The 27675-nt window shown below is 36.5% G+C and overlaps 1 protein-coding gene across 1 annotated transcript; it reads left to right on the plus strand.

Moving 5' to 3' along the window:
* The first annotated feature begins 1857 nt into the window (after positions 1–1857).
* LOC139841757 (uncharacterized) lies at positions 1858–10865 on the plus strand. The gene is made up of 3 exons (XM_071831962.1): positions 1858–2224; positions 2300–2935; positions 10753–10865. Exons 1-3 carry the CDS (start codon positions 1858–1860, stop codon positions 10863–10865), a joined length of 1116 nt encoding a protein of 371 aa, XP_071688063.1.
* Positions 10866–27675: the final 16810 nt, after the last annotated feature.

Raw genomic sequence — 27675 nt, forward strand, 5'->3', positions numbered from 1 at the left:
GTGGAAATGGGCTAGTTAGAAGTTCTCTTATCAAGCATCTTAGTGATCGTCATTGTGGTATCGATGCGCGGGATATCACTCGACATTCGCTTACTTCTAATTTAGGTGTTTATACTGAGGCTGATGTTACTTTTAGGCGTATGGGGATTTGGTTATGTGGTGTTTGCTACAAAACACACACGGTACGTGCTAAGTGCCGTCATGGTAGGGGCCCGGATGTGTCGCCCCCCGATGAGGGAAATGGTGTGGTTCGTTTTGTGCTTCATAATTTTTCCATGCCACTAGCTCCCTCTTCTCCTGCTCGACTTTGTATTGAGGATGGTTCGGTACGTGATCATTACGATGGTTTTGACGTGGCTCTCCTTGATCGGTTGTTCTCTAAGGGGTTTCGCACGGTTAAGTCTATCCCTCCCAAGTGTCGTTTGGGATTTTCTCGGGTTTTGAAAGGTGCTCTTGATAAGGTGATCTCTAAGCCTGATGACATTTCTAGTTGGGTCTCTTTGTTGGTGTTACCCCTTTGTACCCTTAAAACCTTTCGGCCACGGAGTTGTCGTGAGTCTAGGTCTTCGATAAAGCGTCGGCATCAGGAAGAGAATATTTCCCGTGCTATTTGCTCTTGGGGGACAGCGGGTGGAAGTTTACAGCTTGTGAGGGAGTATTTGGCAGAGGATTCTCCTATGTTGTCAGTGGTTGATGATGAGGTCCTTGATTTGGAAGAGCGTAATATTAAGCAGTGTCATAGGAAGATTTGTGATGGCCATTACACCGCTGCTGCTCGTGTTCTTTCTTCATCAGGCGTTGCTCCTTATAATGACGCCACTCTGGCGGACTTGCTGTCTAAGCACCCTTCTTCTATAGCTCCATCCTTGCCTGATATGACGGTTGATCACCTTCACCTCGTTACGACTTCTGCTGTTGTTTTGGGCCAGATTAAAAGTTTCCCTCGGGGCACTTCATGTGGTAGGGATGGTTTACGTGCACAACACCTTATGGATTGCTTGAGTGGTGCTGCTGTGGCAGTCTCGGATGAGTTGGTTGGCTCTATTACCGGGGTCGTTAATCTCTTTCTAGCTGGAAGGTGCCCTATGGAATTAGGAGAGTATATAGCTAGTGCACCCCTCACACCGCTTGTCAAGCCCGGCGGTGGTCTTCGTCCTATAGCTGTGGGTACTGTTTGGCGACGTCTTGTTTCGAAGGTTGGCGCGGCTATGGTTGGCCAGTCTTTGGGAAGTTACTTCGATGGTCTTCAATTTGGTGTTGGTGTTTCTTCAGGTGGTGAGGCAATTCTTCATGCTGTGAATCGGTTGATTGAGGATCGTGGCTCTGATGTTGGCCTCTCTATGTTATTAGTTGATTTTCAAAATGCCTTCAATCTAGTTGATCGTACGGTCATGTTACGTGAAGTTCGCCGCCTTTGTCCGAGCATTTCTCGGTGGGTTGAATTTTGCTACTCTAATCCAGCCAGATTGTATTATGGGAACCACACACTATGGTCTTCTCGGGGGGTGCAACAGGGTGATCCCCTTGGTCCGCTGCTTTTTGCTTTGGTCTTACAACCCTTGGTTTCTAAAATCAGAGATAATTTTGAGGTTTGTCTTCAGGCGTGGTATTTGGATGATGGCACTATTATTGGGGACACTTTGGTGGTGGGGAAGGTTTTGCATTTGATTATGGAGGATGGGCCTCGTTTTGGGCTACATCTCAACGTTGAAAAAAACAGAAATTTTCTGGCCTACGGAGGACCCTCGCAGCAGGCAAGTAGGTGTCTTTCCTCCTAATATTGCTCGGCCTTTAAATGGTGTTAAGTTGCTGGGGGCCCCCGCAAGTTCCGATCCTGGTTTTAGTAGTGAACTAGTGATGCAAAGGGTGACTAAGTCCATTGCGCTTATGGATAAGGTTGCTAAGCTTGATGATCCTCAGTGTGAGTTGTTGTTGCTTAGGGCATGTACGGGAGTTTCTAAACTCTACTTTACCTTGCGTACTTGTCCTCCTAGTATATTAGAGGCGGCTCAACGCGCTTTCGATGGAGCCCTTCGATCTTCCTTGGAGCGTATTGTTACTGCTTCAGGGCCTGGGTTTGGTGATTGGCAGTGGCGGCTTGCCACCTTGCCATTTGCTTTTGGAGGGCTTGGTGTTTATTCGGCGGGAGATGTTAGTCATTATGCTTTTCTGGCTTCTCGGTTACAGACTGCTGGGTTGCAGACCAAGCTCCTACGTCATGCGGGTATTGTTGGTCTTGGTCATGCTTTTGAAGATGCATTGGGTCTGTTTAATAATACGGTTGGGTTTGATATTTTAGGTAATCCGAGTGAGGTCGCTGCCCCAATACTCATGAAGAAATTGGCAGATGTTTATTTCACAAAGGTTACCGCTTCTGCAGAATCCACTTTTTCGTTATCTCCCCGACAATCGGCCTTATGGAAATCACAGCAGGGTGTTCACACCTCTGCTTGGCTAAGGGCAGTCCCTATTTTGGGGTTGGGTCAGACGATGAACGCAAAGACTTACCGATGTGTGTTGTGCTACCGGTTAGGTGTTCCATTGTTCTCTATCTCGACGGCATGCTCTGCCTGTTCAAGGGTTTTTACTGGGGATATTTTCGGGGATCACGCGGTGTCTTGTGCTGGTATGGTGGGTATTAAGCATCGACATAATATTGTTCGGGATTCCCTTGTTGATGTTTGTTATCGATCTGGGATTTCTGCGAGAAAGGAGGTTGACATTGGGTTGTCTGGAGGGAACGACAGGGCCCTCAGACCTGCAGATGTGTTACTTTATTCCTGGGATTGTGGTCGCGATGTCTGTGTTGACTTGACAGGGTCTTCTCCTTTGACACAGTCTGGGCTTTCTGACTTTGTCCCTGGACGTGCTGTGGTTGAGGCGGCTCGTCGGAAGCGGGTCAAGTACGAATCTTGCTATCAGGCGATTGGTTATGGTTTCATTCCTTTCTCATTTTCTTCCCTTGGGGAATTAGAGAAGGAGGCTGTTTCTTTGCTTAAGCGGGTTCAGAAGAGTTCGATGGCGCAAGATATTGGTGCCGGTGCTGCTGCTCATATTTTTACTAGGATAGGTTTTGCTATTGCTAGAGGTGTGGGGGCCCAGATTGTCTCTAGGCTTCCCACTAATTTTTTGTAAGTTTTAAAACTTTTAAGTTTATTATTATTATAATAATAATAATAATAATAATAATAATAATCATCATCATAATCATAATAATTTTATATTTTACATTGTTAAGAAAATTTTCCTATTATACTTCTGTTCCAAAGATTGAGATGCTCTCAATTACTGATTTACCATGTCAATTAATATGTAAGAGATAAAATAAATAAATAAATAATATAAATAAAAATCATAATTGTACTATTGTAAACACACTTCGAAGATTTAGAATCAATCTAACATGAATTAGAGGCGGAATATGTAACATCCCGCGTTTTTCCGTTAAATTTATTTTTAACACCGTCTTTTTTTTAATAATAATCTTTCGTATTTAAATTCGTAGTTTCCGTTGACTAACGTTCATAATAATTCCGTCATTTAATTATAACATCTCTCGTTAACTTGCGTTTTAAAAATATTCGTTTGGTTAATTCCCGCACCCGCTCTGAAACTTGAGGGACTAGTTCCGCCACTTGACCAAAGAGGTGGCTAGTAGTTGACTAGTCAACCACTCACCACCTCCACCCCTCATTCATCCATTTCTTCTTCTTTCTTTCTTTCTTTTTTTCTCTCAAGAACACAAACATAAATCATCATCTAAATTCGGATCGGGAAGCAAACTTCAAAACAAATTACATATTTGGAATCCTCTCTTCATCCTCTACAATTTGATACCAACTTCATCTCGTTTGGGTAACATTTCTAAAACTCTAGATTTCTCTAAATTCGTGTTTTTGATTTGAAATGGTGTTAGTTAGTGTCTATGGCTCGTGTCTAGCATGAATATATGATTTACTTGCTCGATTTGTTGTTTTGAGTAACTAGTTGAACATTTGAAATGGGTTTGCTTAATCCTTGATTTTGGATGAGTTAATGTTGTTAGATTGTTAAAGTGCATGTTTTAATTGTGTTACTAGTATCATTAGCCACATTTGGATGTGTAGGTTGATTAAGAAAACTTCAAAAACCCGATTAATGATTTTGTGATGTTTGACTAGGGTTTGATAGTTCTTGACATGAACTTTTGATGCTTGAATGCCATGGAATGTTAATTGTTAGTGATTAGTTGTAATGTATGCTTAATTACCTTCGAAACGGCATATCATATGTGTGAATTGGATTCCCGAAACTTAAAATGCAATTGATGAACTTGAAACTTTGAAAATGGACTTTTAAATGATCACTTGACGAGAAATCGGTTATGGAAAATGATGTTTTTGTTTGATGAAACATGTTTAGTTGTGTTCCTTGTCAAAAGAGCTTTCCAACGGTATAAGATACGTCTTCTAATTGTTTGCGGTTTGCGTTTTGCGTTTGTTTGAAAATTTCCAAGTCTTGAACAAGTGAAACAGGCCAGGGACCAGGCCACGGCTTTTGTCGCGGCGCGACAGGCCTGGCCGCGGCGCGGCGTATAACGTGTCCAGCTTCTGTCCCATTTGTCCCTTTTTACCAAAAATGTTTGCTATGCTACGCACCTCCGATTAACATGTAACTTGGCCAACATGCTCATATATGACTTCTAAGCTTAGAAAAATAGTTTGGGACCCGACCCGAACGTGTTGACTTTTTCGTTGACTTTGACCAAGTTTGACTTTTAGTCAAACTTAACCAAACTTTTATACAAACATTCTAACATGCTTTTATACTTGTTTCTTGTATGAAACTTGACAACGTGATTCACATGCTATACTTAATAGAGTCGTAACGAGCCATAGGACTAATTGAACACATTTCACCCGACCTTGTGTCGTAACCGGTTAATTGACACAACTTACTTGTTTAGGTCAAGGCTAAGCAACTTTCATGCATACGTTACTTTGTGAAGTACTTTTATACTCGTGCACTCGAGGTGAGATCATAGTCCCACCTTTTCAACAACTTTTTATACTTTTAAATTGTGGGCTGAGAAACATATACTTTGTTACATTTTGTACTACTTGCTTTTATACTTTGAACACAAGAACAAGGAAAACAAACATTCTACAGCGAGTTTAGAACGAAAATCCTCAATTCGATTATCATTAGTTACACTTGCCGGGTGTAAGCGAGAACTTATGTTATATGGCCATATGGGTTGACAACCCTCATCTTTGACGGTTCGCTACCGTCTACGGATGAAATATATTTTCGAGAATCAGTGTTTGTTCTAGCACTAAGTGATGGGGTATACAATGGAAGGAATGTTAAGCTTTGATAATTGGGTGCTCGCGAACCAACTTTTGGAATGCAACTTTTGGATGATCAATTTATGGAAATACTAAATCTTGTGGTTCAAAATATAACGTTTACTAATACACCTATGATTTCACCAACGTTTTTCGTTGACAGTTTTCTATATGTTTCTCAGGTTCATACATGGCTATTTGATACATGCTTCCGCGTACATTCATACTTGCTTGGGGTCAAGCATACATGCATACACTCTGATTTCTTGCTTGGAGTCAAGCATACATACATGCATACGCTAGTGATAGCACCTTTGGATTCAAACATATTGTTTACATACTTACGCTATTTATAGCAACTGTGATTTTAAACTAATTATGTCGCAAGATATTTCATTCGTACTTTACTACTTTTGTAAACTTAAACTTGTTGTCGATCCGTTTGGTGAACTAAACTTTGCAAGTCATGCACGTTTCAAATGAATGCGACATAATTTTGGTCAAACGCGTCTCATATAGGGACTATGACCCCGCAACGGGACCTAAGTAGCGGCGCCGTCAATAACGGTTTTGGTCGGGTCGCTACAGATGGTATCAGAGCGTTGGTTGTAGGGAACTAGGACGTGCATTAGTGTGTCTAACAGAGTCGTTAGGACGCATTAGTGAGTCTAGACTACAACCGGATAGTTAGCCATTGCATTCTGACATACATTTGCTATAGATAACACTTACTTGACTACTTGTGCATTATACTTGAATCATTCTTAGGCAAACTTTTTAATGGTACCCAAACTTTCATCATACGAACTCGTATTCCGCCAATTTTTGGTAAAACACGTGAATTCAAGATTCATACGCGTACGGATGACCGCGACTTCGTTAGCCACTCTAGCTCGGGAACTCTAATTCTTTGGTTGTTATCCACCCCGTCTTAGCTTACTATCCATGAGTATTGTAAAGTCACCGTCACTACTCTAGATGAGTATCGTCATCACTATTTATCGCTACGGTTGCGTACTACTTGTTATCATGACTCGTTACTCTTTTCATACCTAAATACATATTGTCTGACTCGAACCACATTGACGTAAACAATCAACTATACACTTCCCTCGGGGAACGCATCTTCAGAGTTGCACCAATTCTTTCGATTTAATACGAGTCACGTTTGAGACGTCGTTACATTTTGTTTATTTTAGATTTTCGCGATGACACGAACTTGAATCTATAGAGTGATGTGGGAATGGAGGTATGAGTTAGCGTAATATAACGACACTCGATCAACGTGGTTATATTACGGTAAGACATACCAAAGTTCTAGTGACACGTGATGGTGGTTAGACTCGATCAACCTAAACACCACCATGTGCCATGTACATGACTTCATCTTTTCAGGTTTGGACATCCGAAAACTCCGAGAATATTTATAACAACCATACCGGGGACACACCTTCAATTATTGTCAAATTATATTTATGCTTCCGAATGAATTACCGATTCCATTCGACTTCAACCGTATGTCACACGGGTATACTAGCTCGTCCTCGCGCAGTCTTGTTGACTAACTACAATTTACTCGTTATGCTCACATCGGGGCGGAAACTTCTCTTGCATCACCCTCGTAATTCCGGTTCAGGAAATCTTTATTTTAAACTTTCAATGGAGGGAGGGACTCTCCACGTAATACTAGTATTCACCTCGAGGGTGAATAGTTCCGACGAACGTTTTTGGAAACCGATGAATCTTCCGCGACGCGAATTTTCTTGAGAAACTTTTCCTAGCTAACGTTTTCCATTCCTAGCAAACTTGTTCGATATGCCTTAAGGAAATGTACCTCGTTTCGGATCGAGATCCTCGTTTCATTTCTAGACTTACAAAAAGCCTCGGGACCGCGTTTAGACATGAGTACCGCGTACCATCCACAACCCGACGGACCGAACAAACATGCGATTTAAACCTTGGAAACCATAATACAAGTTTGTATTACCAACTTCAAACTTACTTGAGAAAAGTATTTTCCTTAAACCGAATCCTCGTACTACAATGATTTTCATTCGAGTTTTAACGTCACTCCTTTTGAAACCACATGTGACCGGAAACGTCATTCTCTTTTGTCGAACAAAGTAAACAATGATCAATTCACCGGGGCCGAGGTTATTCATGAACAACCGAGAAAATTTATTCATATTCAGGTAAAACCCTACGCGACTCGTAATCACCAAGAGTTACGCCGATGTTAGACGTAAACATTTCAAATTCCACGTGGGAAACTGTGTCACGTTAAGAGTCGCACCTTGGAAAGGTGCAATCCGTTTCGGGAAACGTAGGAAGCTAAATCCGCGATATTTTGATCCTTTAAATTCTTGGGGTGTTTTGGACCCGTCGCTAGCCGTTTAGACTTTTCCGACTCATTTTGGGTCTCCGTTTATCCTACATTCGATGTATCAACTCAAAGACGTGTTTTGCGAAACAAGAACTTGTTATCTCCTTTGATGAACTCACTATCGACGATAACCCTCACTTCCTAGGAGGACCGGTTGAAACCATGAATCATGGAAGCCAAACCTTAAAACAACATATGATCCCGACCGTCAAAATTCGTGGAAATACTCAAGGACGTACCTTCACTTATTCGTAGAATTTACAACGCAAGATCTCGAGTAAGATTCAACAACTACTACTTCCAACTAAATTTCGGGACGAAATTTCTTTTGAGGTGTGGATAATGTAACATCCCGCGTTTTTCCGTTAAATTTATTTTTAACACCGTCTTTTTTTTTAATAATAATCTTTTGTATTTAAATTCGTAGTTTCCGTTGACTAACGTTCATAATAATTCCGTCATTTAATTATAACATCTCTCGTTAACTTGCGTTTTAAAAATATTCGTTTGGTTAATTCCCGCACCCGCTCTGAAACTTGAGGGACTAGTTCCGCCACTTGACCAAAGAGGTGGCTAGTAGTTGACTAGTCAACCACTCACCACCTCCACCCCTCATTCATCCATTTCTTCTTCTTTCTTTCTTTCTTTTTTTCTCTCAAGAACACAAACATAAATCATCATCTAAATTCGGATCGGGAAGCAAACTTCAAAACAAATTACATATTTGGAATCCTCTCTTCATCCTCTACAATTTGATACCAACTTCATCTCGTTTGGGTAACATTTCTAAAACTCTAGATTTCTCTAAATTCGTGTTTTTGATTTGAAATGGTGTTAGTTAGTGTCTATGGCTCGTGTCTAGCATGAATATATGATTTACTTGCTCGATTTGTTGTTTTGAGTAACTAGTTGAACATTTGAAATGGGTTTGCTTAATCCTTGATTTTGGATGAGTTAATGTTGTTAGATTGTTAAAGTGCATGTTTTAATTGTGTTACTAGTATCATTAGCCACATTTGGATGTGTAGGTTGATTAAGAAAACTTCAAAAACCCGATTAATGATTTTGTGATGTTTGACTAGGGTTTGATAGTTCTTGACATGAACTTTTGATGCTTGAATGCCATGGAATGTTAATTGTTAGTGATTAGTTGTAATGTATGCTTAATTACCTTCGAAACGGCATATCATATGTGTGAATTGGATTCCCGAAACTTAAAATGCAATTGATGAACTTGAAACTTTGAAAATGGACTTTTAAATGATCACTTGACGAGAAATCGGTTATGGAAAATGATGTTTTTGTTTGATGAAACATGTTTAGTTGTGTTCCTTGTCAAAAGAGCTTTCCAACGGTATAACATACGTCTTCTAATTGTTTGCGGTTTGCGTTTTGCGTTTGTTTGAAAATTTCCAAGTCTTGAACAAGTGAAACAGGCCAGGGACCAGGCCACGGCTTTTGTCGCGGCGCGACAGGCCTGGCCGCGGCGCGGCGTATAACGTGTCCAGCTTCTGTCCCATTTGTCCCTTTTTACCAAAAATGTTTGCTATGCTACGCACCTCCGATTAACATGTAACTTGGCCAACATGCTCATATATGACTTCTAAGCTTAGAAAAATAGTTTGGGACCCGACCCGAACGTGTTGACTTTTTCGTTGACTTTGACCAAGTTTGACTTTTAGTCAAACTTAACCAAACTTTTATACAAACATTCTAACATGCTTTTATACTTGTTTCTTGTATGAAACTTGACAACGTGATTCACATGCTATACTTAATAGAGTCGTAACGAGCCATAGGACTAATTGAACACATTTCACCCGACCTTGTGTCGTAACCGGTTAATTGACACAACTTACTTGTTTAGGTCAAGGCTAAGCAACTTTCATGCATACGTTACTTTGTGAAGTACTTTTATACTCGTGCACTCGAGGTGAGATCATAGTCCCACCTTTTCAACAACTTTTTATACTTTTAAATTGTGGGCTGAGAAACATATACTTTGTTACATTTTGTACTACTTGCTTTTATACTTTGAACACAAGAACAAGGAAAACAAACATTCTACAGCGAGTTTAGAACGAAAATCCTCAATTCGATTATCATTAGTTACACTTGCCGGGTGTAAGCGAGAACTTATGTTATATGGCCATATGGGTTGACAACCCTCATCTTTGACGGTTCGCTACCGTCTACGGATGAAATATATTTTCGAGAATCAGTGTTTGTTCTAGCACTAAGTGATGGGGTATACAATGGAAGGAATGTTAAGCTTTGATAATTGGGTGCTCGCGAACCAACTTTTGGAATGCAACTTTTGGATGATCAATTTATGGAAATACTAAATCTTGTGGTTCAAAATATAACGTTTACTAATACACCTATGATTTCACCAACGTTTTTCGTTGACAGTTTTCTATATGTTTCTCAGGTTCATACATGGCTATTTGATACATGCTTCCGCGTACATTCATACTTGCTTGGGGTCAAGCATACATGCATACACTCTGATTTCTTGCTTGGAGTCAAGCATACATACATGCATACGCTAGTGATAGCACCTTTGGATTCAAACATATTGTTTACATACTTACGCTATTTATAGCAACTGTGATTTTAAACTAATTATGTCGCAAGATATTTCATTCGTACTTTACTACTTTTGTAAACTTAAACTTGTTGTCGATCCGTTTGGTGAACTAAACTTTGCAAGTCATGCACGTTTCAAATGAATGCGACATAATTTTGGTCAAACGCGTCTCATATAGGGACTATGACCCCGCAACGGGACCTAAGTAGCGGCGCCGTCAATAACGGTTTTGGTCGGGTCGCTACAGAATACACTACAATATGAAATAAACGAATATACTAAAGGTTTTCAGATTTATATGAGTCAAACCAAGATGATACTTGATTAACACAAAGCCTAAACGTAATATTCTGTGGTATTTGAACGTAGGGACCGAGTTGCAGACGACCTAGGGTTAATATGATGTGTAACCAAACAAATGATGCTTAAACCCGTTTATATACTGTCTGCAGAGACAGTTGGTCGACTGACTCCGTCAGTCGGTCGACTGTCTGTTGAGTCGATCGAAGATCAACTTACACCGACCTTGACTGTCGGTCGACAGAGTTCACTGTCGATCGACTGATTACAGTCGGTCAACTGTAAGATTAGTTTAACTATTGATTTGACTGTTTACGTATATTAACAAATATTTAATAGTCGCAATGTTATATATTACAGACTAAATTATACATTTAACGAGTATGGAACTAGGGATTCACGGATATGCACTAACAAATGTAAAGACCCGTCCTAATCCATAAGAACGAATACAATAACATATGATTACATCGCGAGGTATTTGACCTATATATGATACATTTTACAAACATTGCATTCGTTTTAAAAGACAAACTTTCATTACATCGAAAGTTGACAGGCATGCATACCATTTCATAATATCCATCTATAAATGATCTAATATGTCATTTACTTAATCATAATCTTTACTGAACTCAACGACTTGAATGCAACATCATTTGAAATATGCCATGAATGACTCCAAGTAATATCTTTAAAATGAGTAAATGCACAACGGAAGATTTCTTTAACACCTGAGAATAAACATGCTTTAAAGTGTCAACCAAAAGGTTGGTGAGTTCATTAGTTTATCATAAACGATCATTTTCATCATTTTAATAGACCACAAGATTTTCATTTTCATTTCTCATAAATATACTTCCCATGCATAGAGACAAAAATAATCATTCATATGGATTGAACACTGGTAACCGACATTAACAAGATGCATATAAGAATATCCCCTATCATTCCGGGACAGCCATCGGACATGATAAAAACAAATTCGAAGTACTAAAGCATCCGGTACTTTGGATGGGGTTTGTTAGGCCCAATAGATCTATCTTTAGGATTCGCGTCAATTAGTAGATCGGTTTACTAATTCTTAGGCTACCAAGCAAAAGGGGCATATTCGGCTTCGATCATTCAACCATATAATGTAGTTTCGATTACTTGTGTCTATTTCGTAAAACAGTTATCAAAGCGCATGTATATTCTCAGTCCCAAAAATATATATTGCAAAAACATTTAAAAAGGGAGTAATGAAACTCACGATACGATATTTTGTAGTAAAAATATGCATACGACGGAACTGAACAATGCAGGGTTGGTGAAATGTCCCGTTCTTATTGATTAAAAACGTTCCATATTAATTGATTTTGTTGCGAGGTTTTGACCTCTATATGAGACGTTTTTCAAAGACTGCATTCATTTTAAAACAAACCATAACCTTTATTTCATCAATAAAGGTTTAAAAAGCTTTACGTAGATTATCAAATAATGATAATCTAAAATATCCTGTTTACACGCGACCATTACATAATGGTTTACAATACAAATATGTTACAACGAAATAAGTTTCTTGAATGCAGTTTTTACACAATATCATACAAGCATGGACTCCAAATCTCGTCCTTATTTAAGTATGCGACAGCGAAAGCTCTTAATAATCACCTGAGAATAAACATGCTTAAAACGTCAACAAAAATGTTGGTGAGTTATAGGTTTAACCTATATATTATCAAATCATAATAATAGACCACAAGATTTCATATTTCAATACACATCCCATACATAGAGATAAAAATCATTCATATGGTGAACACCTGGTAACCGACATTAACAAGATGCATATTTAAGAATATCCCCATCATTCCGGGACACCCTTCGGATATGATATAAATTTCGAAGTACTAAAGCATCCGGTACTTTGGATGGGGTTTGTTAGGCCCAATAGATCTATCTTTAGGATTCGCGTCAATTAGGGTGTCTGTTCCCTAATTCTTAGATTACCAGACTTAATAAAAAGGGGCATATTCTATTTCGATAATTCAACCATAGAATGTAGTTTCACATACTTGTGTCTATTTTGTAAATCATTTATAAAACCTGCATGTATTCTCATCCCAAAAATATTAGATTTTAAAAGTGGGACTATAACTCACTTTCACAGATTTTTTACTTCGTCGGGAAGTAAGACTTGGCCACTGGTCGATTCACGAACCTATAACAAATATGTACATATATATCAAAGTATGTTCAAAATATATTTACAACACTTTTAATACATTTTGATGTTTTAAGTTTATTAAGTCAGCTGTCCTCGTTAGTAACCTACAACTAGTTGTCCACAGTTAGATGTACAGAAATAAATCGATATATATTATCTTGAATCAATCCACGACCCAGTGTATAAATATCTCAGTATTGATCACAACTCAAACTATATATATTTTGGAATCAACCTCAACCCTGTATAGCTAACTCCAACATTCACATATAGAGTGTCTATGGTTGTTCCGATATATATATAGATGTGTCGACATGATAGGTCGAAACATTGTATACGTGTCTATGGTATCTCAAGATTACATAATATACAATACAAGTTGATTAAGTTATGGTTGGAATAGATTTGTTACCAATTTTCACGTAGCTAAAATGAGTAGTTTTTACCAATTTTGTTTTGCTCGCCATTTCTTCGTTTCTAATCCGTTTTGAGTGATTTAAGCGGCCACGGTTTCGTATTGAACTTGACTTTATGAAACTAAACAGAAAAGGTATAGGTTTATAGTCGGAAATACAAGTTACAAGTCGTTTTTAAAAGAGGTAGTCATTTTCGTCGAAAGAACGACATTTTGATGACTGTTTTGAAAAACATACTTTCACTTTGAGTTTAACCATGATTTTTGGATATGGTTTCATGTTCATAAGAAAAATCATTTTTCCAGAAGTATAGCTTTTAAATCAAAGTTTTTCATAGTTTTTAATTATCCAAACCAAAACAGCCCCCGGTTGTAACTACGACGGCGTAAACCCGGTTTTATGGTGTTTATCGTGTTTTCGGGTTTTAAATCATTAAGTTAGCATATCATATAGATATAGATCATGTATATAGTTGATTTTAAAAGTGTATTTAGAAGGATTAACTTTATTTGCGAACAAGTTTAGAATTAACTAAACTATGTTCTAGTGATTACTAGTTTACCACTTCAAATATGATAGCTTTTTATGTATGAATCGAATGATGTTATGAACATCATTACTACCTTAAGTTCCTTGGATAAACCTACTGGAAAAGAGAAAAATGGATCTAGCTTCAACGGATCCTTGGATGGCTCGAAGTTCTTGAAGCAGAATCATGACACGAAAACAAGTTCAAGTAAGATCATCACTTGAAATAAGATTGTTATAGTTATATAAATTGAACCAAAGTTTGAATATGATTATTACCTTGTATTAGAATGATAACCTACTGTAAGAAACAAAGATTTCTTGAGGTTGGATGATCACCTTACAAGATTGGAAGTGAGCTAGCAAACTTGAAAGTATTCTTGATTTTATGTAACTAGAACTTGTAGAATTTATGAAGAAAACTTAGAACTTGAAGTTAGAACTTGAGAGAGATCAATTAGATGAATAAAATTGAAGAATTAAAGTGTTTGTAGGTGTTTTTGGTCGTTGGTGTATCGATTAGATATAAAGGATATGTAATTTTGTTTTCATGTAAATAAGTCATGAATGATTACTCATATTTTTGTAATTTTATGAGATATTTCATGCTAGTTGCCAAATGATGGTTCCCACATGTGTTAGGTGACTCACATGGGCTGCTAAGAGCTGATCATTGGAGTGTATATACCAATAGTACATACATCTAAAAGCTGTGTATTGTACGAGTACGAATACGGGTGCATACGAGTAGAATTGTTGATGAAACTGAACGAGGATGTAATTGTAAGCATTTTTGTTAAGTAGAAGTATTTTGATAAGTGTCTTGAAGTCTTTCAAAAGTGTATGAATACATATTAAAACACTACATGTATATACATTTTAACTGAGTCGTTAAGTCATCGTTAGTCGTTACATGTAAGTGTTGTTTTGAGACCTTTTGGTTAACGATCTTGTTAAATGTTGTTAACCCAAAGTTTATAATATCAAATGAGATTTTAAATTATTATATTATCATGATATTATGATATATTAATATATCTTAATATGATATATACATTTAAATGTCGTTACAACGATAATCGTTACATATATGTCTCGTTTCGAAATCCTTAAGTTAGTAGTCTTGTTTTTACTTATGTAGTTCATTGTTAATACACTTAATGATATATTTAATTATCATATTATCATGTTATATATAATATAACAATGTATTAATATTCTTCATATATATTTAGTAAGACGTGGTTATAACGATAATCGTTATATGTATCGTTTCGAGTTTCATACGTCAATAGTCTCCTTTTTAAGTATATAACTTATTGTTACTATTTTTAATGAGATACTTGATGATCATTATATCATGTTAAACATATATATTTATTCATTTATGTATCATCATGTCATATACAACTTATAGCGTTCGTGAATCATTGGTCAAACTGGGTAATCAGACGTTTACAAAATTTCCGTTTCAATTAACCAAGTCTTAACAAGTTTGATTGCTTAACGTGTTGGAAACATTTAATCATGTAAATATAGTTTTCATTAAACATATAATCATAGAAAGGTTCGGAAAAGTTCGGGTCACTACAGTACCTACCCGTTAAATAAATTTCGTCCCGAAATTTTAAGCGATTGGAGGTGTTGGCTCATCTTCTGGAAATAAGTGTGGGTACTTCTTCTTCATCTGATCTTCTCGTTCCCAGGTGAACTCGGGTCCTCTATGAGCATTCTATCGAACCTTAACAATCGGTATCTTGTTTTGTTTAAGTCTCTTAACCTCACGATCCATTATTTCAACGGGTTCTTCAATGAATTGAAGTTTTTCATTGATTTGGATTTCGTTCAATGGAATAGTGAGATCTTCTTTAGCAAAACATTTCTTCAAATTCGAGACGTGGAAAGTGTTATGTACAGCCGCGAGTTGTTGAGGTAACTCAAGTCGGTAAGCTACTGGTCCGACACAATCAATAATCTTGAATGGTCCAATATACCTTGGATTTAATTTCCCTCGTTTACCAAATTGAACAACACCTTTCCAAGGTGCAACCTTAAGCATGACCATCTCTCCAATTTCAAATTCTATATCTTTTCTTTTAATGTCGGCGTAGCTCTTTTGTCGACTTTGGGCGGTTTTCAACCGTTGTTGAATTTGGATGATCTTCTCAGTAGTTTCTTGTATTATCTTCGGACCCATAATCTATCTATACCCCACTTCACTCCAACAAATCGGAGACCTGCACTTTCTACCATAAAGTGCTTCAAACGGAGCCATCTCAATGCTTGAATGGTAGCTATTGTTGTAGGAAAATTATGCTAACGGTAGATGTCGATCCCAACTGTTTCCGAAATCAATAACACATGCTCGTAGCATGTCTTCAAGCGTTTGTATCGTCCTTTCACTCTGCCCATCAGTTTGTGGATGATAGGCGGTACTCATGTCTAGACGAGTTCCTAATGATTGCTGTAATGTCTGCCAGAATCATGAAATAAATCTGTCATCCCTATCAGAGATAATAGAGATTGGTATTCCATGTCTGGAGATGACTTCCTTCAAATACAGTCGTGCTAACTTCTCCATCTTGTCATCTTCTCTTATTGGCAGGAAGTGTGCTGATTTGGTGAGACGATCAACTATTACCCAAATAGTATCAAAACCACTTGCAGTCCTTGGCAATTTAGTGATGAAATCCATGGTAATGTTTTCCCATTTCTATTCCGGCATTTCGGGTTGTTGAAGTAGACCCGATGGTTTCTGATGCTCTGCTTTGACCTTAGAACACGTCAAACATTCCCCTACGTATTTAGCAACATCGGCTTTCATACCTGGCCACCAAAAATGTTTCTTGAGATCCTTGTACATCTTCCCCGTTCCAGGATGTATTGAGTATCTGGTTTTATGAGCTTCTCTAAGTACCATTTCTCTCATATCTCCAAATTTTGGTACCCAAATCATTTCAGCCCTATACCGGGTTCCATCTTCCCGAATATTAAGATGCTTCTCCGATCCTTTGGGTATTTCATTCTTTAAATTTCCCTCTTTTAAAACTCCTTGTTGCGCCTCCTTTATTTGAGTAGTAAGGTTATTGTGAATCATTATATTCATAGATTTTACTCGAATGGGTTCTCTGTCCTTTCTACTCAAGGCGTCGGCTACCACATTTGCCTTCCCCGGGTGGTAACGAATCTCAAAGTCGTAATCATTCAACAATTCTATCCACCTATGCTGCCTCATGTTCAGTTGTTTCTGATTAAATATGTGTTGAAGACTTTTGTGGTCGGTATATATAATACTTTTGACCCCATATAAGTAGTGCCTCCAAGTCTTTAATGCAAAAATAACCTCTCCTAATTCCAAATCATGCGTCGTATAATTTTGCTCGTGAATCTTCAATTGTCTAGACGCATAAGCAATTATCTTCGTTCGTTGCATTAATACACAACCGAGACCTTGCTTTGAGGCGTCACAATATATCACAAAATCATGATTCCCTTCAGGCAATGACAATATAGGTGCCGTAGTTAGCTTTTTCTTCAATAACTGAAACGCCTTCTCTTGTTCATCCTTCCATTCAAATTTCTTCCCTTTATGCGTTAATGCAGTCAAGGGTTTTGCTATTTTGGAGAAATCTTGGATGAATCTTCTGTAGTAACCAGCCAATCCTAAAAATTGGCGTATATGCTTCGGAGTTTTTGGGGTTTCCCACTTTTCAACGGTTTCGATCTTTGCCGGGTCCACCTGGATACCTTCTTTGTTCACTATGTGACCGAGGAATTGAACTTCTTCCAACCAAATGCACACTTTGAAAACTTAGCGTACAGTTTTTCTTTCCTCAATACTTCTAGCACTTTTCTCAAATGTTCTTCGTGCTATTGATCATTCTTTGAGTAAATAAGTATGTCATCGATGAAAACAATGACAAACTTATCAAGATATGGCCCACACACTTGGTTCATAAGGTCCATGAACACAGCTAGTGCGTTAGTCAATCCAAACGGCATAACCATAAACTCGTAATGACCATAACGTGTCCTAAAAGCAGTTTTTGGAATATCATCCTCCTTTACTCGCATTTGATGATATCCAGAACGTAAATCGATCTTCGAATAAACTGACGAGCCTTGTAGTTGATCAAATAAGTCGTCAATTCTCGGCAGTGGATAACAGTTTTTGATGGTAAGTTTGTTCAACTCTCTGTAGTCAATACACAACCTAAATGTACCATCTTTCTTCTTGACAAACAAAACAGGAGCTCCCCATGGTGATGTGCTTGGTCGAATGAAACCACGTTCTAATAGTTCTTACAGTTGGATTTGCAGTTCTTTCATCTCGCTGGGTGCGAGTCTGTAAGGAGCACGAGCTATTGGTGCAACTCCTGGTACAAGATCTATTTGAAATTCAACAGATCGATGTGGAGGTAGTCCCGGTAATTCTTTCGGAAATACATCGGGAAATTATTTTGCGACAAAAATATCATTGATGCTCTTTTCTTCAGTTTGTACTTTCTCGACATGTGCTAGAACAGTATAGCAACCTTTTCTTATTAGTTTTTGTGCCTTCAAATTACTAATAAGATGTAGCTTCGTGTTGCCCTTTTCTCCGTACACCATTAAGGGTTCTCCTTCTTCTCGTACAATGCGAATTGCATTTTATAACATACGATCTCTGCTTTCACCTTCTTCAGCCAGTCCATGCCAACTATTACATCAAAACTCCCTAACTCTACTGGTATCAAATCAATCTTAAATATTTCGCTACCCAGTTTAATTTCTCGATTCCGGCATATATAATCTGCTGAAATTAATTAACCGTTTGCTAATTCGAGTAAAAATTTACTATCCAACGGCGTCAATGGACAACTTAATTTAGCACAAAAATCTCTACTCATGTAGCTTCTATCCGCACCCGAATCAAATAAAACGTAAGCAGATTTATTGTCAATAAGAAACGTACCCATAACAAGCTCCGGGTCTTCTTGTGCCTCTGCCACATTAATATTGAAAACTATTCCACGGCCTTATCCATTCGTGTTCTCCTGGTTCGGGCAATTTCTAATAATGTGGCCCGATTTTCCACATTTATAACAAACTACATTGGCATAACTTGCTCCGACACTACTTGCTCCGCCATTACTCGTTGCGACACCATTTGTTCCTTTCATTCTGTTAACCCCTGGTCCGTAGACCTCACACTTCACCGCGATATGACCATTTCTTTTACACTTGTTGCAAAATTTGGTGCAGAACCCCGAGTGATACTTTTCACACCTTTGGCATAGCTGCTTCTGATTGTTGTTGTTGTTGCAGTTATTATTGTTGTTGGGATGGTTGTTGTAGTTGCTGTTGTTGTTGTTGTTGTTGTTGTTGTTGTTGTTGTTGTTGTTGTTGTTGTTGTTGTTGTTGTTGTTGTTGTTGTTGTTGTTGTTGTTGTTGTTGTTGTTGTTGTTGTTGGGCCGTTTGTTGTAGTTGCGATTGATGTTACGATTGTTGGGATAGTTGTTGCGATTATTGTTGTAATTGCTGTTGTTGTTGTATTGGTGATTCTTATCACCGTTTTCCTCCCAATTTCTTTTGACTTGCTTCACATTGGTCTCTTCAGCAGTCTGTTCTTTAATTCTTTCTTCAATCTGGTTCACTAGTTTGTGAGCCATTCTACCTGCCTGTTGTATGGAGGCGGGCTCGTGTGAACTTATATCTTCTTGGATTCTTTCCGGTAATCCTTTCATAAACGCGTCGATCTTCTCTTCCTCATCTTCAAATGCTCCCGGACACAATAGGCATAATTCTGTGAATCGCCTTTCGTACGTGGTAATATCAAATCCTTGGGTTCGTAACCCTCTAAGTTCTGTCTTGAGCTTATTGACCTCAGTTCTGGGACGGTACTTCTCGTTCATCAAGTGCTTGAATGCTGACCACGGTAGTGCGTAAGCATCATCTTGTCCCACTTGCTCTAGATAGGTATTCCACCATGTTAATGCAGAACCTGTGAAGGTATGCGTAGCGTACTTCACTTTATCCTCTTCAGTACACTTACTTATGGCAAACACCGATTCGACCTTCTCGATCCACCGTTTCAATCCGATCGGTCCTTCGGTTCCATCAAATTCCAAAGGTTTGCAGGCAGTGAATTCTTTGTAGGTGCATCCTACATGATTTCCTGTACTGCTAGATCCAAGGTTATTGTTGGTATGTAGCGCAGCCTGTACTGCGGCTGAAGAAAGGCACAAAATTCCTCTTCGCTCATATTCAAGGTGTGTCGAGTAGTTGGTGCCATTTCCTTCAAAATAGTCAAATGAAACAAGTTAATCATACAGAATATTAAGAGTAGTCAATAGTATCTCGTAGCATAATATGAACTCATTTATAAAAGGTTTTTCTTCATATTAGCGTTTTATAAGTTTAAATTCGGGTAGTACCTACCCGTTAAGTTCATACTTAGTAGCTAATATACAATTCAACTACTACAATTCTATATGAAAAACTGATTATAATAATATTTCGCGTTCAAACTTTTACACAATATTTTACAAACTTACAATACCGCTTATTTTACATATAGCATGAAATATAGAACACAATAAATTTGATACAAGATGGTTGTGAAGATAATTCTGGCTAGTACACAAGTCGTTCAGCAAAGGCAATAAAGACACGTAATTCATACATCCAGAAACAAGTCATGCATTCTGGTTTTACTAGGACTACTTCCCATCCTTGGTCTTGTGGAACATAACCGTTATGGCCGTTGATAAGACAGCGTGTTTTAACGTCGTCAAAGGGATGAGGGTTACGTAATGTCCAACAGTCCTGTAACAATCTAAAAACCTCATTTCTTACCCCAATTACCGACTCCGTCACTTGTGGGAATGTTTTGTTTAATAGTTGTAGCCCGATGTTCTTGTTCTCACTTTGGTGAGAAGCGAACATTACTAACCCGTAAGCATAACATGCTTCTTTATGTTGCATGTTAGCCACTTTTTCTAAATCACGAAGTCTTATATTCGGATATATCGAGTCAAAATAATTTCTTAACCCGTTGTGTAAAATAGCATTTGGGTTCCCCGCAATATATGCGTCAAAGTAAACACATCGTAACTTATGGATTTCCCAATGTGATATCCCCCATCTTTCGAACGAAAGCCTTTTATAAATCAAGGCATTCTTGGAACGTTCTTCGAATGTCTTACAAACTGATCTCGCCTTAAATAGTTGTGCCGAGGAATTCTGACCGACTCTAGACAAGATTTCATCAATCATGTCTCCGGGTAGGTCTCTTAAAATATTGGGTTGTCTATCCATTTTGTGTTTTTATACTGTAAAATAGACAAGAGTTAGATTCATAAAAAAAATACTTATTAATACAAGCAATTTTTACATATATCATAAAGCATAAGCACACTATATTACATATATTACACCACATGAATACAACTATCTTATTCCGACTCGCTCGTTTCTTCTTCTTCGGTTTTGGTTCGTTTTGCCAAGTTTCTAGGGATATATGATGTTCCCCTAATACGAGCCGTCGTTTTTCACATTGGTTTAGAAAAACCTGGTGGTTTAGAGGTTCCCGGGTTATTGTCACAACTTAAGAAATACGGGTGTTGACGATACATATAAAGTTCATCATGTTTGGAATCAAATTTCTCTATTTTTATGCTCTTTCCCTTATTGTTCTCTTTTGCCTTATTAAATTGTGTTGGGGTAATTTCTATAACATCATCGGAATCCTTGTCGGGATCCGATTCATCGGAGAATTGGTAATCCTCCCAATACTTTGCTTCCTTGGCGGAAACACCATTGACCATAATTAACTTTGGTCGGTTGGTTGAGGATTTTCTTCTACTTAACCGTTTTATTATTTCCCCCACTGGTTCCGATTCTTCTTCCGGTTCCGATTCTTCTTCCGGTTCCGACTCTTCTTCCGGTTCCTCTTCGGAAACTTGTGAATCAGTCCACGAATCATTCCAATTTACATTTGACTCTTCATTATTATTAGGTGAGTCAATGGGACTTGTTCTGGAGGAAGACATCTATCACATAATATCAAACACGTTAAGAGATTAATATATCACATAACATTCACATGTTAAAAATATATAGTTTCCAACAAAAATGTTAAGCAATCATTTTTAAAGAAAACACGGTCGAAGTCCAGACTCACTAATGCATCCTAACAAACTCGATAAGACACACTAATGCAAATTTTCTGGTTCTCTAAGACCAACGCTCGGATACCAACTGAAATGTCCCGTTCTTATTGATTAAAAACATTCCATATTAATTGATTTCGTTGCGAGGTTTTTGTAGTGACCCGAACTTTTCCATGTTTATATATATTAATTGAGATTTATATTTACATGATTAAATGTTTCCAACATGTTAAGCAATCAAACTTGTTAAGACTTGATTAATTGAAATAGGTTTCATATAGACAATTGACCACCCAAGTTGACCGGTGATTCACGAACGTTAAAACTTGTAAAAACTATATAATGACATATATATGGTTATATATATAGTTAACATGATATTATGATAAGTAAACATATCATTAAGTATATTAACAATGAACTACATATGTAAAAACAAGACTACTAACTTAATGATTTTGAAACGAGACATATATGTAACGATTGTCGTTGTAACGACATTTAATGTATATATATCATATTAAGAGATATTCGTACATCATAATATCATGATAATATAATAATTTAAAATCTCTTTTGATATTATAAACATTGGGTTAACAACATTTAACAAGATCGTTAACCTAAAGGTTTCAAAACAACACTTACATGTAACGACTAACGATGACTTAACGACTCAGTTAAAATGTATATACATGTAGTGTTTTAATATGTATTTATACACTTTTGAAAGACTTCAATACACTTATCAAAATACTTCTACTTAACAAAAATGCTTACAATTACATCCTCGTTCAGTTTCATCAACAATTCTACTCGTATGCACCCGTATTCGTACTCGTACAATACACAGCTTTTAGATGTATGTACTATTGGTATATACACTCCAATGATCAGCTCTTAGCAGCCCATGTGAGTCACCTAACACATGTGGGAACCATCATTTGGCAACTAGCATGAAATATCTCATAAAATTACAAAAATATGAGTAATCATTCATGACTTATTTACATGAAAACAAAATTACATATCCTTTATATCTAATCCATACACCAACGAACAAAAACACCTACAAACACTTTCATTCTTCAATTTTCTTCATCTAATTGATCTCTCTCAAGTTCTATCTTCAAGTTCTAAGTGTTCTTCATAAATTCCAAAAGTTCTAGTTTCATAAAATCAAGAATACTTTCAAGTTTGCTAGCTCACTTCCAATCTTGTAAGGTGATCATCCAACCTCAAGAAATCTTTGTTTCTTACAGTAGGTTATCATTCTAATACAAGGTAATAATCATATTCAAACTTTGGTTCAATTTCTATAACTATAACAATCTTATTTCAAGTGATGATCTTACTTGAACTTGTTTTCGTGTCATGATTCTGCTTCAAGAACTTCGAGCCATCCAAGGATCCATTGAAGCTAGATCCATTTTTCTCTTTTCCAGTAGGTTTATCCAAGGAAATTAAGGTAGTAATGATGTTCATAACATCATTCGATTCATACATATAAAGCTATCTTATTCGAAGGTTTAAACTTGTAATCACTAGAACATAGTTTAGTTAATTCTAAACTTGTTCGCAAACAAAAGTTAATCCTTCTAACTTGACTTTTAAAATCAACTAAACACATGTTCTATATCTATATGATATGCTAACTTAATGATTTAAAACCTGGAAACACGAAAAACACCGTAAAACCAGATTTACGCCGTCGTAGTAACACCGCGGGCTGTTTTGGGTTAGTTAATTAAAAACTATGATAAACTTTGATTTAAAAGTTGTTATTCTGAGAAAATGATTTTTATTATGAACATGAAACTATATCCAAAAATTATGGTTAAACTCAAAGTGGAAGTATGTTTTTCTAAAATGGTCATCTAGACGTCGTTCTTTCGACTGAAATGACTACCTTTACAAAAATGACTTGTAACTTATTTTTCCGACTATAAACCTATACTTTTTTTGTTTAGATTCATAAAATAGAGTTCAATATGAAACCATAGCAATTTGATTCACTCAAAACGGATTTAAAATGAAGAAGTTATGGGTAAAACAAGATTGGAAAATTTTTCTCATTTTAGCTACGTGAAAATTGGTAACAAATCTATTCCAACCATAACTTAATCAACTTGTATTGTATATTATGTAATCTTGAGATACCATAGACACGTATACAATGTTTCGACCTATCATTTCGACACATCTATATATATTTCGGAACAACCATAGACACTCTATATGTGAATGTTGGAGTTAGCTATACAGGGTTGAGGTTGATTCCAAAATATATATAGTTTGAGTTGTGATCAATACTGAGATACGTATACACTGGGTCGTGGATTGATTCAAGATAATATTTATCGATTTATTTCTGTACATCTAACTGTGGACAACTAGTTGTAGGTTACTAACGAGGACAGCTGACTTAATAAACTTAAAACATCAAAATATATTAAAAGTGTTGTAAATATATTTTGAACATACTTTGATATATATGTATATATTGTTATAGGTTCGTGAATCAACCAGTGGCCAAGTCTTACTTCCCGACGAAGTAAAAATCTGTGAAAGTGAGTTATAGTCCCACTTTTAAAATCTAATATTTTTGGGATGAGAATACATGCAGGTTTTATAAATGATTTACAAAATAGACACAAGTACGTGAAACTACATTCTATGGTTGAATTATCGAAATCGAATATGCCCCTTTTTATTAAGTCTGGTAATCTAAGAATTAGGGAACAGACACCCTAATTGACGCGAATCCTAAAGATAGATCTATTGGGCCTAACAAACCCCATCCAAAGTACCGGATGCTTTAATACTTCGAAATTTATATCATATCCGAAGGGTGCCCCGGAATGATGGGGATATTCTTATATATGCATCTTGTTAATGTCGGTTACCAGGTGTTCACCATATGAATGATTTTTATCTCTATGTATGGGATGTGTATTGAAATATGAAATCTTGTGGTCTATTATTATGATTTGATATATATAGGTTAAACCTATAACTCACCAACATTTTTGTTGACGTTTTAAGCATGTTTATTCTCAGGTGATTATTAAGAGCTTCCGCTGTCGCATACTTAAATAAGGACGAGATTTGGAGTCCATGCTTGTATGATATTGTGTAAAAACTGCATTCAAGAAACTTATTTTGTTGTAACATATTTGTATTGTAAACCATTATGTAATGTTCGTGTGTAAACTGGATATTTTAGATTATCATTATTTGATAATCTACGTAAAGTTTTTTTTAAAACCTTTATCTATGAAATAAAGGTTATGGTTTGTTTTAAAAATGAATGCAGTCTTTGAAAAATGTCTCATATAGAGGTCAAAACCTCGCAACGAAATCAATTAATATGGAACGTTTTTAATCAATAAGAACGGGACATTTCAGTTTTGACCTCTATATGAGACGTTTTTCAAAGACTGCATTCATTTTAAAACAAACCATAACCTTTATTTCATCAATAAAGGTTTAAAAAGCTTTACGTAGATTATCAAATAATGATAATCTAAAATATCCTGTTTACACGCGACCATTACATAATGGTTTACAATACAAATATGTTATAACGAAATAAGTTTCTTGAATGCAGTTTTTACACAATATCATACAAGCATGGACTCCAAATCTCGTCCTTATTTAAGTATGCGACAGCGGAAGCTCTTAATAATCACCTGAGAATAAACATGCTTAAAACGTCAACAAAAATGTTGGTGAGTTATAGGTTTAACCTATATATTATCAAATCATAATAATAGACCACAAGATTTCATATTTCAATACACATCCCATATATAGAGATAAAAATCATTCATATGGTGAACACCTGGTAACCGACATTAACAAGATGCATATTTAAGAATATCCCCATCATTCTGGGACACCCTTCGGATATGATATAAATTTCGAAGTACTAAAGCATCCGGTACTTTGGATGGGGTTTGTTAAGCCCAATAGATCTATCTTTAGGATTCGCGTCAATTAGGGTGTCTGTTCCCTAATTCTTAGATTACCAGACTTAATAAAAAGGGGCATATTCGATTTCGATAATTCAACCATAGAATGTAGTTTCACATACTTGTGTCTATTTTGTAAATCATTTATAAAACCTGCATGTATTCTCATCCCAAAAATATTAGATTTTAAAAGTGGGACTATAACTCACTTTCACAGATTTTTTACTTCGTCGGGAAGTAAGACTTGGCCACTGGTCGATTCACGAACCTATAACAAATATGTACATATATATCAAAGTATGTTCAAAATATATTTACAACACTTTTAATACATTTTGATGTTTTAAGTTTATTAAGTCAGCTGTCCTCGTTAGTAACCTACAACTAGTTGTCCATAGTTAGATGTACAGAAATAAATCGATATATATTATCTTAAATCAATCCACGACCCAGTGTATAAATATCTCAGTATTGATCACAACTCAAACTATATATATTTTGGAATCAACCTCAACCTTGTATAGCTAACTCCAACATTCACATATAGAGTGTCTATGGTTGTTCCGAAATATATATAGATGTGTCGACATGATAGGTCGAAACATTGTATACGTGTCTATGGTATCTCAAGATTACAAAATATACAATATAAGTTGATTAAGTTATGGTTGGAATAGATTTGTTACCAATTTTCACGTAGCTAAAATGAGTAGTTTTTACCAATTTTGTTTTGCTCGCCATTTCTTCGTTTCTAATCCGTTTTGAGTGATTTAAGCGGCCACAGTTTCGTATTGAACTTGACTTTATGAAACTAAACAGAAAAGGTATAGGTTTATAGTCGGAAATACAAGTTACAAGTCATTTTTGAAAGAGGTAGTCATTTCCGTCGAAAGAACGACATCTTGATGACTGTTTTGAAAAACATACTTTCACTTTGAGTTTAACCATGATTTTTGGATATGGTTTCATGTACATAAGAAAAATCATTTTCCCAGAAGTATAGCTTTTAAATCAAAGTTTTTCATAGTTTTTAATTATCCAAACCAAAACAGCCCCCGGTTGTAACTACGACGGCGTAAACCCGGTTTTATGGTGTTTATCGTGTTTCCGGGTTTTAAATCATTAAGTTAGCATATCATATAGATATAGATCATGTGTATAGTTGATTTTAAAAGTGTAGTTAGAAGGATTAACTTTATTTGCGAACAAGTTTAGAATTAACTAAACTATGTTCTAGTGATTACTAGTTTACCACTTCAAATATGATAGCTTTTTATGTATGAATCGAATGATGTTATGAACATCATTACTACCTTAAGTTCCTTGGATAAACCTACTGGAAAAGAGAAAAATGGATCTAGCTTCAACGGATCCTTGAATGGCTCGAAGTTCTTGAAGCAGAATCATGACACGAAAACAAGTTCAAGTAAGATCATCACTTGAAATAAGATTGTTATAGTTATAGAAATTGAACCAAAGTTTGAATATGATTATTACTTTGTATTAGAATGATAACCTACTGTAAGAAACAAAGATTTCTTGAGGTTGGATGATCACCTTACAAGATTGGAAGTGAGCTAGCAAACTTGAAAGTATTCTTGATTTTATGTAACTAGAACTTGTAGAATTTATGAAGAACACTTAGAACTTGAAGTTAGAACTTGAAGTTAGAACTTGAGAGAGATCAATTAGATGAAGAAAATTGAAGAATGAAAGTGTTTGTAGGTGTTTTTGGTCGTTGGTGTATGGATTAGATATAAAGGATATGTAATTTTGTTTTCATGTAAATAAGTCA

The sequence above is a fragment of the Rutidosis leptorrhynchoides genome, chromosome 4 (genome assembly GCF_046630445.1).
Source record: "Rutidosis leptorrhynchoides isolate AG116_Rl617_1_P2 chromosome 4, CSIRO_AGI_Rlap_v1, whole genome shotgun sequence".
Lineage (NCBI taxonomy): Eukaryota > Viridiplantae > Streptophyta > Magnoliopsida > Asterales > Asteraceae > Rutidosis > Rutidosis leptorrhynchoides.

Bases quoted from the DNA above. Each gene is read 5' to 3' on its own strand.
- LOC139841757 (XM_071831962.1), top strand. From the start codon at position 1,858: ATGCAAAGGGTGACTAAGTCCATTGCGCTTATGGATAAGGTTGCTAAG. The intron at 2,225-2,299 runs GTATTGTTGGTC...TTGATATTTTAG, and splicing joins CAAGCTCCTACGTCATGCGG to GTAATCCGAGTGAGGTCGCT. The intron at 2,936-10,752 runs GTTTCATTCCTT...TACTGTCTGCAG, and splicing joins CTATCAGGCGATTGGTTATG to AGACAGTTGGTCGACTGACT.